Genomic DNA, 13,041 nt, shown 5'->3' on the forward strand with positions numbered 1-13,041 from the left:
CAAAGATGTAATTTTTTAGTAGACTCGCATTTGTTATCCTGTACGCTGAAAACTTTGTTCATATGCGCTAAGCAACGCTTGTTAATTTAAAATATTACCTTCTGTGCGGCCGTTTATCAAATTTGAGAGATGGCGAGTCGTTGGCTTCAGCCCCCATGCCACGAGTGCTGGGGTGTTCGGGATAAACTTGAGCGCTCTTGTTCCCATTCTTGGGTCCTTCGAGGGAGGCGTTCAACACAACGAACGAGGCAACCGGACTATAATGCTTGAACACTCTCACTTAGCCATAGAATTCTATAATTTTAAATTTCGGCGAAGCCCCTGGTATTCGGAAGACCGAGTTCGGGGCGCTATCCACGCCTTGGCCGGACAATGCCGACTCCTCGCTCTAAGCGGCATGAGTCTTTAGGGACCCGAAAAACCTCTCGAACAGCGACCGGCTCTCGCCCTATCATGACGGTCAGTTTTAGCTTTCTCCACTGAGGTGCTCAACCCAGCTCAACCGGGGCACAATCGCAGTGGTTCTCCCAGCGCTACCTTAGCCGATATAACGGAACATAAGGTACCAAAACATGGGAGCCGGGCAAACCCAACTATTGACCCAAGACATGATTCGGAGCCGATGCATATAATGCTATAAGTTCGGGGTGCCGCACTTGTGAAAGTGTTCGGACTTATCACACCATGTTTTGGGGTACTTAAGCCCCTGGTGTATTGACCGTACCAAGTTGTACGGGTGCAACATGTCATAAATGAACATTTATAAAGAAAAAGGAAATGCAATAATAAGCAGAAGCTATGTATTGTTTATTCAAAAGATACTGCAATGAAAGCAGAATGATACAAATAGTGTGATAAGCAAGGGATGGGACTATTTAACATGTCCCCCTCCAGGGGTAGGCTACGGGATGGTATATAAAACAGGTATACTGCTCGTAATAGAGACCACCTGGACACTCGACGTAGCTTTTCTGCTTCCCTGGCTGTTGCATCGTGAGTTCGGCGATTCTACTGCCGGACAGGGCTTCTGGAAAACGGAGTCCTGAGAACAAGAAAAAGAAAGAATGACACAATTGGGAGCCCCTTGTGTGGTTGAGCCGCACTCTGGGCATGCCGTGGTCGTGCCCCTCCCCCTATGCCCATGGTATCTCCAGAGCGTAGTTATGTACACGTGGCACTGGTCTCGCGATTTCGCAAGGGCTGGGGTTGGGGCCGCATTGCTACGCGTGCTCGGAACATGCCAGGCGGTCTTGTTGTAGGTTACTCCGGCCGCGCTTGACTGTGTCCAGACGTTTAGTAGTCGGACTCGAGAATTGCCTTAAGAGGCTGCTTTGTACTTCCGCCGCGAGGGCCGCCGTATGCTCCTCCGTTCGGAGAGAGCGTTCGGTGTTTCCATTGACCGTGATTACTCCTCGAGGGCCTGGCATCTTGAGCTTAAGGTATGCATAGTGTGGCACCGCATTGAACTTTGCAAATGCGGTTCGTCCGAGCAGTGCGTGATAGCCTCTGCGGAACTGGACTATGCCGAAGATTAACTCCTCGCTTCGGAAGTTATCCAGGGATCCGAAGACCACTTCAAGTGTAATTGAGCTTGTACAGTTGGCCTCTACACCTGGTATGACGCCTTTAAAGGCCGTTTTTGTGGGTTTAATCCTTGAGGGGTCTATGCCCATTTTGCGCATTGTATCCTGATAAAGCAGGTTCAGGCTACTGCCGCCGTCCATCAGGACTCTAGTGAGGTGAAATCCGTCAATGATTGGGTCAAGAACCAATGCGGCGAATCCGCCGTGGCGGATGCTAGTGGGGTGGTCCCTTCGATCAAAAGTGATCGGGCAGGAGGACCACGGGTTGAACTTTGGGGCGACTGGCTCCATCGCATATACGTCCCTTAGTGCACGCTTCCGCTCCCTTTTGGGTATGTGGGTTGCGTATATCATGTTCACTGTCCGCACTTGTGGGGGAAAGCCCTTCTGTCCTCTATTGTTCGGCGGCCGGGGCTCCTCCTCGTCATCGCTATGCAGCCCCTTGTCGTTGTTTTCGGCACTTAACTTGCCTGCCTGCTTGAATACCCAACAATCCCTGTAGGTGTGGTTGGCTGGTTTTTCGGGGTGCCATGTATCTGGCACAAGCGATCGAGTATTCGGTCCAAATTGGACGGGCCCTGAGTATTTCTTTTGAACGGCTTTTTCCGCTGACCGGGTTTAGAGCCTCTGAATCCGGCATTGACTGCCGTATCTTCAGTATTATCGCCGTTAATGCGGCGCTTGTGCTTGTTGCGACGCGACCTGCCATTGCTGTCCTTGGTATCCGAACTACCAGGGTTTTTGGTCAGGTTGTTACTGCGAGCTAGCCAGCTGTCCTCTCCCGCGCAGAAGCGGGTCATGAGTGATGTGAGGGCTGCCATGGATTTCGGCTTTTCCTGTCCTAGGTGCCGGGCAAGCCACTCGTCGCGGATGTTATGTTTGAAGGCTGCAAGGGCCTCTGCATCCGGACAGTCAATGATTTGATTTTTCTTGGTTAAGAACCGTGTCCAGAATTGTGTGGCCGATTCATCTGGCTGCTGAATTATGTGGCTTAGGTCATCAGCGTCTGGTGGTCGCACATATGTGCCCTGGAAGTTATCAAGGAATGCGGCTTCCAGGTCCTCCCAACAACCAATTGATTATGCTGGCAAGCTGTTGAGCCAATGCCGAGCCGGTCCTTTAAGCTTGAGTGGGAGGTATTTGATGGCGTGTAGATCATCACCGCGGGCCATGTGGATGTGAAGGAGATAGTCCTCGATCCAAACCGCCGGATCTGTTGTGTCGTCGTATGATTCAATGTTTACGGGTTTGAAACCCTCGGGGATTTGATGATCCATTACTTCGTCTGTGAAGCATAGTGGGTGTGCGGCGCCTCTATATTGGGCTATATCACGACGTAGCTCAAATGAGCTTTGTCTACTGTGTTCGGCCCGGCCGGAATTGCTGTATCCGGCGTGACGGTTGTCATCACGTATCGTGGGGCGCCCACGCGATCCATAGATCGATCTTATTTGCCTTGCCTTGTCCTCCAATATGTCTCGCAAGTCTGGCGCATTTCCCCGTGGCTTTGTACTTTTCGAGCGACGTCGGGGTGCGGCTTTAGTGGAGGGCCTAGAGGCCTCTCTGTCGCGGCCACGAGGTGGCCGGTCGGCCGCGTCATGCGCTGGTGATGTAGGTTTGGGTGCTTCCTCCTCTAATTGGGGTAACAGCCTGCGTTTTGGGTAGCTCTTGGAGGGGCGATCGAGTTTGTACTCTTCGGCTGCAAGGACTTCGGTCCATCTGTCCGTTAGCAAGTCTTGGTCAGCTCTAAGCTGCTGCTGCTTTTTCTTGAGGCTGCTTGCCGTGGCCATAAGCCTGCGTTTGAAACGCTCTTGTTCGACGGGATCCTCGGGCACGACAAATTCATCGTCGTCGAGGCTTGCTTCATCTTCGGAGGGAGGCATATAATTATCGTCCTCGACCTCTCTATCTGCCGCTCTATCATGAGGGTTGGCTTCTCCCTCCTCCTGTGCTGAATCCTGCTGGAGGGGGTTGTCTTTGGCACTGTCCGGGGTGTTATTATCTCCCGTGCCGGAATCACCGTTTTTGCTGTGGCGGGATTTAGAGCGGCGCCGCTGACGCCGGCACTTGGGCTGTTTCTTGGAGGGGTCATCCTTCGCTGTTCCATTGCCATTCCCGTCTTTTGGGGTGTCCACCATGTATATGTCGTATGACGAGGTGGCCTTCCAGTGCCCTGTAGGCGCTGGTTCTTGGTTGTCTCCTGCATCGTCGTCTATACCATCGATGTCTTCGGAGTCGAAGTCGAGCATGTCGGTTAGATCATCGAAAGTGGCTATAAAGTGGATGGTGGGTGGGTGTTGAATTTCGTCGTCGTCCGCATCCCAACCTTCCTAACCATAGTCCGGCCAGGGCTCTCCTGATAAAGAGAGAGACTTTAGTGAATTCAGGATGTCGCCAAAGGGCGAGTGCTGAAAGATGTCTGCGGCAGTGAACTCCATAACCGGCGCCCAATCGGATTTGATTGGCAGAGGCGCGGGAGGTTCAAAGTCCGGAGAGGAGTCTGGCACCTCGGAGTCACGGGCTTTGCAAAGGACAAGGATGGTGTTCGGCTCAATCGTCGTAGAGATCGTAGCCCCCGAGGCGGTGTCCAGCCACTCGTCCTCGATCGGCGAAGTCGGCTCTGAGCTAAGGGTTGGAGCGGACGCTAGTGCGGCCTCCAGGGCACTGTTCGGCGGCAGAGCTAGATCATACCCATCGAGACAGTGCGACGCACTTGGTTGTGGCTCGAATCCGTCGAAGAACAAGTCTCCGCGGATGTCAGCCGTGTAGTTCAAACTCCCAAATCTGACCTGATGGCCAGGGGCGTAGCTTTCGATCTGCTCCAGATGGCCAAGTGAATTGGCCCGCAGTGCAAAGCCGCCGAATACGAAGATCTGTCCGGGGAGAAAAGTCTCACCCTGGACCGCGTCGTTGTGATGATCGAAGGAGCCATCGGGCCTAAAGGTGACGACACAGGGGAACTCTCAATGAAAGCACCAATGTCGGTGTCAAAACCGGCGGATCTCGGGTAGGGGGTCCCGAACTGTGCGTCTAGGCGGATGGTAACAGGAGACAAGGGACACGATGTTTTTACCCAGGTTCGGGCCCTCTCGATGGAGGTAAAATCCTACTCCTGCTTGATTAATATTGATGATATGGGTAGTACAAGAGTAGATCTACCACGAGATCAAGGAGGCTAAACCCTAGAAGCTAGCCTATGGTATGATTGTTGTTCGTCCTACGGACTAAAACCCTCCGGTTTATATAGACGCCGGAGAGGGTTAGGGTTACACAGAGTCGGTTACAATGGTAGGAGATCTACATATCTGTATCGCCAAGCTTGTCTTTCACGCCAAGGAAAGTCCCATCCGGACACGGGACGAAGTCTTCAATCTTGTATCTTCATAGTCTAGGAGTCCGGCCAACGGTGATAGTTCGGCTATCCAGACACCCCCTAATCCAGGACTCCCTCACCACCTATGACTATAGTAAACATATCTAATTAAGATACTGATCGACAAAAAATAGAGAATCTATGATAATCCTTTATTCAAATAGAGTATCACACATGAGTTCTGCTTATTCAAGTGTTGCACTCTTGGAGATTTTAGTAGACAAGGAATAAAAACTGCACTTGGGATACTTCAGGTTAGTAATGGGTTTATAAAGGGTTTAAACTGTGTCTGAGAAAAGCAACACCTGACGAAGGGTTTAACCTTCTATACACAACGACGGCCCTTATGAAGACTAAATCAGTGTCCAAAAGGCATATAGATATGCATGTTCATCAAGCATGCCATACATTTTACCTAGTAGAGATGCATAATCGACGCTAAGCAGGCATGGAGATTGGTGGTTAACCCAGATTCCTTATGCGCCAAGGTGATGAAGGCAAAATATTACCCCCAGAGGCATATTCTTGATATTGCTTTTCCTCAATCAGTGTCGCTCAGTTGGCAGGGTATCTTACATGGATTGGATCTTCTTAAAGCTGGAGTTATTTGGAGAGTGTGTGATGGAGCTAATATTAATATTTGGAGAGATAATTGGCTCCCAAGAGCCTCATGCCTTGAAGTTATTGCAAAGAAGAATAGGACCAGGATCAAATGGGTATGTAATCTGATTTTGAGTGGACCGAGGAGATGGATTGAGAATTTGTGGAGGGGAAGATGAAAGCACTTTTCATGCGCTAGTCATGTACCCTAAGGCTTATGCGATGTGCATGGCCATGAGGGATATTTGGGTTTTGCCGTGGAGGATGCTTTTAAGTACACCCAGGCTGATTGGTTTCTTATTCTTTTGGATCAATTAAGTCCTGCTATGCATGAACAAATTATATTCATATTCTGGAGAGCCCGGCATTTGAGAAATGACCTGGTTTTTGGTAAGGGGATAGAATCCGTGTCAGCCTCGACAAGCTTTATACAAAATTATTGGTCATCCTTTGTCACCTATCATTCTTATCCAGAGGTGGACTCAGAAAATAAAGGTAAAAGTTTGATGTCTGGTTTAAGTACTACTCCTAAGCCTTTGGAAGATCAGGCGATATGGCAACCCCCTCCTTCGAATTGCATAAAGATCAATGTCGATGCAAGTTCTGTGGGAAGCATTAGTGTGGCGAGTGTGGGGGTGGTGGCCAGGGACTCATCTAGGAGGGTCATCATCTCCTCTTGGGATTTCTTGGGCTTTGTAAAAGTGTGGAGGAGGTGGAGCTTCGGGCTTGTGTTGCCGGTCTTTGTATAGGTATCACTCTCCAAAATCCTACTCCCTCCGTCCCAAATAAGTGTCTTGAGCTAGTATAAAGTTGAGACATTTATTTTGGGACAGAGGGAGTATAATTTTAGCGCGTTTGTAGTTGTGACCCTTGCAAATGAAAATTTTGATAGGTTACCACTGATGGATTTGAAGAAGGAAGCTATGAGTATCTCCAAGCTTATATCTAATCTTAAGATTTCCAGATCAAGGGTTCAGCCAATGTGGCGGCCCATATGATTGCTAAGTTTAGTTTTGATGATAGATCGGATGGTATTCTAGTTAACAATGTTCCGCCCTGCGTAGTGAATTTTGTAACAAACGATTGTGATAACTCAGTTGCTTAATTAATGTATGAGGTGGTTTTCAAAAAAAATAAATGAAGAAAATCGACGCTTACTTGAATTCGCTATCTCAGCCATGAATTCGCCTAAACTGTAGGAAACGGAACAAATGTTTTTCTCAGACATAGTGCACTGAAGAAACAAAAATATGCAGGCTGAACCGATTAAAGTGAGGTACGACAGTACTAAATATGGCTATTGTTGGCAAGCACGCAGGATTTGACCAGTACAGCTTTTCTTTCCCTTGGGAAATCGGCCCAGTACATGATCACTGCAGTTTGGCAACCATGCATCAGACGGTAGGATTGAGTGGTGGAGATGGAGGGCTGGGCGGCAAGCCCGGCCGCGAGAACGACGAGCCACGCCTCCTCTCTCCGCTTGTTCCTCTCCGCCAACCATTTGCCAGTACAATCCTGTCCACCTCTCATTCTTCCGTCATTTCTCTCTCTCCCTTGTATAATCAATCAAGGAGTGGTTTGCTAGGTGACCGAGGCAGCTAGCAGTCCGGCGAAGGCGATGGCCGCATTGTTCACGACGAAGCTAGGGCGTCAGGCGTCCGGGTACCTGCAGGACAAGTACAAGCAGGCGAGGCTCGCCCTCGGCGACGTCACGCCGGCAGAGCTGTAAGTTTATTCATTCGCATTGCATCTGCATCTATAACTCAACTCATGGTGAATGCATGGATTCGGCCGTAGGGCTGTGCAGGAGGCGACCAACGACGACGCGTGCGTCCCGGACGCCAAGACGCTGGCGTCCATCGCGGAGGCGGCCTTCGACATCGACGACTACTGGCGGATCGCCAACGTGCTCCACCGCCGCCTCGGCTGCGTCCACGACTGGAAGGAGTGGCGGCCCGTGTACAAGGCGCTCGTCGTCCTCGAGTTCCTCCTCACCCACGGCCCCGAGGAGCTCCCCGGGGACTTCCTCCCGGACATGCAGGCCCTGCGCGACCTCCGCGGCTTCACCTACACCGACGACAAGGGCTTCGACTGGGGCGCCTCCATGCAGCGCCGCGCCGACAGCGTCGTCGGCCTCCTCACCGACGCCGACCGCCTCAAGGACGCGCGCCAGAGGGTCCGCTCCCTCTCCTTCTCCCACGACGGCGGCAGCCCCACCTCCTCCGTCGCCTCCTCGGCCTCCTCGCGGGCCTCCCGCGGCACCTGGTCCTTCGCCTCCTCCTCGCCGCACTACTCCGATAGCCCCACCTTCGTCTGCCTCTGCGGCCCTAATGTCGACTACCGCCATGACAAGAAGTTCGACGCCTACACCGCCGACGACAAGCGTGATCTCGTCGACGACCAGGAGGTCGACGACTACCCGACTCCGCACAGCCAAGGAAGCTGGCTCGAGGAATCCACCCCCTTGTCCGGCTCCCCGGTCAGCTGCGGCAGCGCCAGAAGCGCCGGCGGTGGCAGGAGGGCGTCCGGATTCAATAGCTTGTCTCAGCCTGAGAGAAGGAACAGCAGCAAGAAGCTCCAGCGCCAGCTTTCCTTGCACTATTAATTTTAGTTGCCTAATTCGTCCATCATCCATCCATCATTTTGCTGCTGAAGTGTATTAATTCTTGGTTCTGCTTACTAGATTCCACCTTATGCGCTAGCTGTTGGCGCAAGTACCTCAACCACCTCAAAATTTAGTAGATTTGTAATATCGTTTTCATTAGCCATTAGTCTCTATGTTGAAAGAGTCTCTGTTGAAGAAATAGCTAGCTAGGCCTACAACTTTTCCTATGTCTTTTTTTGGAAGTATTTGATGTCTTGATGTTTTCTTTTGGAAGTATTTGATGTCTTGATGTTGGAACCTTTAATTATTTTGAGATTTGAAGGATGGCATTTGCTGAAATAGTTTTTCTAACAACAAACACACCTTTATAATGGGAATAAATATAATCTAGTAGGCATGAAATGTAGCGTCGGTCATTTAATTCACAAGAGAACTACTGTATTTCATAACATTTTAGGTATGGTAGGACCTTCACAAAACTAACAGTGGACAACAACGGAGCAACCTACTGCTCCCTCCAAAAGAAGAGCACAACCAATTAAAAAACCTCCGCATTTTACATGATTTGAACAAGAAGCATAGAAAAGGGATATCAATTGTTGTAGAAAATAAGTTAGTGGATGATACAAGCATCTCCAACATCAACCCTATTTTAGGGCATAACCATTTATTGGACTTTTGGATCCGCTCCAACAACTGCCCTTGTTGCAAAATTTTGCAAAACGTTTTTGGGCATCCCAAAAGGGGCAACGCAGGCTGTGTATTTGCGGTAGTCTCTAAAAAACAACTAAGAAAAAAAATGAACTCAACCTCTAGTCGACATCTCGGGCATCTTTGATCCCTAGATCACGGCAGAGCCGGAAGTCTGAGAAGGAGGAGCTCAGCGGCATAGAAAAATCTCTACTCCTAATGTCTAAGTTGATAGTCTCGCCTTGCTCCGGTTAATTCTTCCCCACCGTTTTCTTATCCCACCAATGCATTTAAACCGAATACCCATGATCTATTTTCGTTCTGCAAGTGAGTCGAGGGAGCTGCTGGCCGTGTGGTGCGGTGTTGTGCATGCACGTGAGATTTGTTGGTTGGAAAAAAAAACAAAGAAAGCTACGCAACGGAGACTAGTGCTATTCATCGGAAGAAGAGATTGGAAAAGCAGACCTACGGCCTACAGGAACACGTGTGGAGTTGGGAGTTTATTCCATTGATCCTCACGGAGAAGTGTATACAGGAAGGCTCATGTGGTGGTTTTTTGGCTTTATTTCTTTGTACACAGGTTGTGTATGTGGATGGTAGCGTGAGAGTCTATGGTGCAGGTGCGTGGTTGGCGACGTGCGTATAAGGTTTGGAGGAGTCTAGAGCGCGTCCTAACAGGATCATGCAAACACAGGGAGTCAAGGCAATGCACAGTTGTGCGAGGCGGACACGACGCAGGGTGGAGCATGGTTGCAGTCGGATATTTTCAGCTGTGTCGGACTGGACAGTCTGATGGATCGACGTGGATGTTGGTTAAAGCAGAAGACGGTGGTGATTTCGGCGACGACGACGTAGGAGCGTGATGCTGATGGTGACCGACTTCTGAGGCGTGGAAACACATGGTGCAGGCCTGAGGGCTTGTGCGGCTTCTACAAGACTATGGTGCATGATTGATTCAAGGCAGTGCACATATGACAGCTTGAAGTTGTCAGGGCGCGGGGTAGCACGGTCAGCTACATGGAGTCATGTTGAAGGTGGAGTTGGAGTCTGATGGACGACTTCACTCTAAGCTGTTGAAGGGGTTACGGCGTAAGTTAACGGAGAGTTGAAGCCTATTTCAGTGGGAAAGCGAGAGACACGTGGATCGGACTAGATACCAGTGGTCTGATGGAGACGTGATACTCGGCATCGGTCGGTGGTTCTCTACAATAGGGGTTTGAGTGGTGTGGGTCCGCGGCCCTGGAGACTCGACCAAGACAGCAGAGGCTCGACGCAGTGATAGCGGCGAGGCGTGTGGTAAGCACGGGACACAACAACAGGCCAAGGCACTGGTGGTCAGACATGTGGTCAAACAAATTGTGCAAATGGTGCTGAAGCAGTGTTGATGAGTACCAGATTCAAATTGGTGATTGGGTCTATCGGTGCAGGAAGATGGACAGGAGTTTGACCATGGAGAATCTGAGAAAGTGGCAGAGAGTCTAAAGTTGTCAAGAGTTAAGAGAGTACATGGCTGCATATTTGTGGTGTTCAGTGTGGATGACAAATACAGAAGGCGGAGTGCTATAGCTATGGGACATGTCAGAGACTATCCGGGAAAAAGGTGATACAACTGTGAATTTGACTCAGGGTGACATAGATCGACGGTGAAATTCCTTCAAGTTTCAGACAGACGATCAAGAAAGAGCGGTGAAGTTGAGTTCAGGTAACTCTTATATGTGGCGTCCAATATGTGAATTGTTCATTTTCACGCAGACAGTGATCGGTGTGTGATGGTGTTGAACGGATTCTCCGGAAGTTGGGAGCACAAAGTAGAGTAATGAGGAACTTAATTTTGCTCGAGTGTTTACTGTGAAGAAGACGAGAAGGGACTACAGTTGCAGGTGGAGTCACATGGAGTCTGGGAGTAGCAGCGGTTCTTATGGCGTATCTCAAGTCCAATGTACATGGAGGTTTGACGCATGGATGAATTCAAGATGGTGAAGAATATTTGCCAAGGTGAAGTTTGTTAGAGTTGTGTCAAATATTATTGTACAAGTAGGTTACAGTTAGACTTGGTTTTGGACTGTGTGTAGACATGGTAGGAGTTGTGTCCTAATAGGACACTTGTATCCTAGGCCTCTCATATATATCGGGGGTAGACACACGATGTAACATATGCCAACATAATAGCACAGGCACGCGGGGGAGCCGGCGGTGTGTGCCGGCGCCCGGGTGGCCGGACATGCGGTATTGTAGCGGTGTCATGGAGAGGAACGCCCGTAGTCATGCCCTGGGGATGTAGCCATATCAGTGAATCTTATTAACAAAGCTCCGTGTCGTGCCTTGTGTGCTTGCTTGATCCTCGGTAGATCGACCATGGCTTTGGATTTATTCTAACATATATCATTTGCTTTAAATATTGGTGTACCATCACGGCATCATCCTAAAATAGGTGTATCTTTAGGACCTGCATGTGCTGTTTTTTCTGAAAGTATTATTGACGCATTGATTTATTCATTCATACGTAGTCATAATGTACCTATTATTTTTCTTTGACCAGTGTAGGAGCCACAACATGAAATAGGTTACTGAAGATTTACAATAGTTGAAATTTTAATGTCGGCAAGGTAGGACATCAGAGGTTTTCCTCACTGTGGTTTCTCTAATACTGAGTATATATGTCTTTTTTCATCTCAATCTTCTCTCTATAAGTAGAGTATTAACTACCAAAAGTTCAATCGTATATGAGTGGATACATTTGGTATAATGGTGAACATGTCTTCATAGCATTAAAGTAAATTTGTGTTATGTTGTATCTTGATCAGCGGTCAAGACCCTTTGGGGTAAACACTCATATAGATAATTACCTCTCCTTGAAATTATTCGTGTGTAAAATAATCTTGTGTAAATGTCCCCTTTGGTGTACGTTTCCTGCTCTTCAAGACCCTTAGTGTAAATGTTCACGTAGATAATTATGTCTATTTGAAGTTATTTCAAAGTAACTAAATCTCTGTTCACACTATTTCTCTTCTTTTTAATGAGAAAATCATTAGAGCGGTGGATCCCATTGTATAGTTGGGCCACAGACAATGAACTCGGGCCCATAGCATCCCCGCCTATTTCCGAATGAAAGTTTGTTGGAAAGTCGAACACATGCCGTTAGGTGTAGAGCGGAGGCATGTGGGGGAGAGAAAGATTATCGCAGCGTTGTGAGGAGGCAATGGAGGAATAAGGCCGGAGTAAGAAGTCAATATTGATCACGATGATCAAAGTCAGCAAGCAAGAAAATGTTGATTGCTTAACTAACATCGTTTCATGTACGTTTCTACTCCATAGTAAAACACAATTATATTTACTAGAATTTGTATACATGCATTGTAATTTAGTAGTAAAAGGTGGGAATAGAATAATTAAGTGAGTGAGGTTTCATGAATAAGTGCTTTTCTTTCGGATATTGCTTTCTGAGCCCGTGCTCAGATGATCCTGAAATCAGGGTTGTCCAATAGGATGGGGATCTGTGCCGCCCATGGTATTTTCTCTCCGTATATCATAGCTATCGTAGTAAAAAAGACCAGGTTGCAGGCGCATTAAATATGACAGCAGCTCGTCCTGTACAGGCGGAACAGCTAATCCGCCCACGGCTCAGCCAATATCCTATCCAGATTGAGCCGTCTCCGTCAGTCGCATGCACGCGCAAACAAACCACTGGCTGTCGGGCAGAGATAGAGCGTTCGTCCTCCAAACAGATTCTATGTTACGGAGTGTTGTGTATTCTAATCCAGGATGGCAAAGCAGAAAAACTTTTTACGCTTATATATACAAGAAACTGGGGTTGACAATCGGAAAGCATCACATACACATTGGCATCACACTTTTTAATGCACTCCCGAATTCTTCCTTGCGTCAGGACGGACACCGCACAGAGAACTGAAAGAAGAGTGCTCTGCCCGCGTACACCATTGCTTTGATCCTCCCCAACGGATTCAACTTCCTCGACAGCATACATTATGTCAGATCCGTCGTCCACATCCGAGTCACCACCATCATCGTCAGCCAACGCTCCGGTGCCTGGATCGTCCTCGCCGAAACCTTCTTCCAGGGATGCATCTTCTATCTTGTCGTCCCGCTCCTGCTTGAAGATCATAACCGGGCGGGGTTCCAGTTGTACCACCTCCCACTGAAAATGCAAGGAGTTCTGTAGCCGTCTCCGA

At 48.8% G+C, this 13,041-nt stretch overlaps 1 protein-coding gene across 1 annotated transcript; it reads left to right on the forward strand.

Moving 5' to 3' along the window:
* The first annotated feature begins 7,090 nt into the window (after positions 1 to 7,090).
* On the forward strand, positions 7,091 to 8,437 carry LOC123086750 (epsin-1-like). Its single transcript, XM_044508538.1, has 2 exons — positions 7,091 to 7,281; positions 7,354 to 8,437. The coding sequence occupies exons 1-2, from the start codon at positions 7,175 to 7,177 to the stop codon at positions 8,159 to 8,161; spliced, it is 915 nt and encodes a 304-aa protein (XP_044364473.1). The 5' UTR covers positions 7,091 to 7,174; the 3' UTR covers positions 8,162 to 8,437.
* Positions 8,438 to 13,041: the final 4,604 nt, after the last annotated feature.

This window comes from Triticum aestivum, chromosome 1B (assembly GCF_018294505.1).
Source record: "Triticum aestivum cultivar Chinese Spring chromosome 1B, IWGSC CS RefSeq v2.1, whole genome shotgun sequence".
NCBI classification, from domain to species: domain Eukaryota; kingdom Viridiplantae; phylum Streptophyta; class Magnoliopsida; order Poales; family Poaceae; genus Triticum; species Triticum aestivum.

Excerpts from the sequence above, each read along its gene's own strand:
- LOC123086750 (XM_044508538.1), top strand. The coding sequence starts at position 7,175 with ATGGCCGCATTGTTCACGACGAAGCTAGGGCGTCAGGCGTCCGGGTAC. Across the intron at positions 7,282-7,353 it reads GACGTCACGCCGGCAGAGCT|GGCTGTGCAGGAGGCGACCA; the intron begins GTAAGTTTATTC and ends ATTCGGCCGTAG.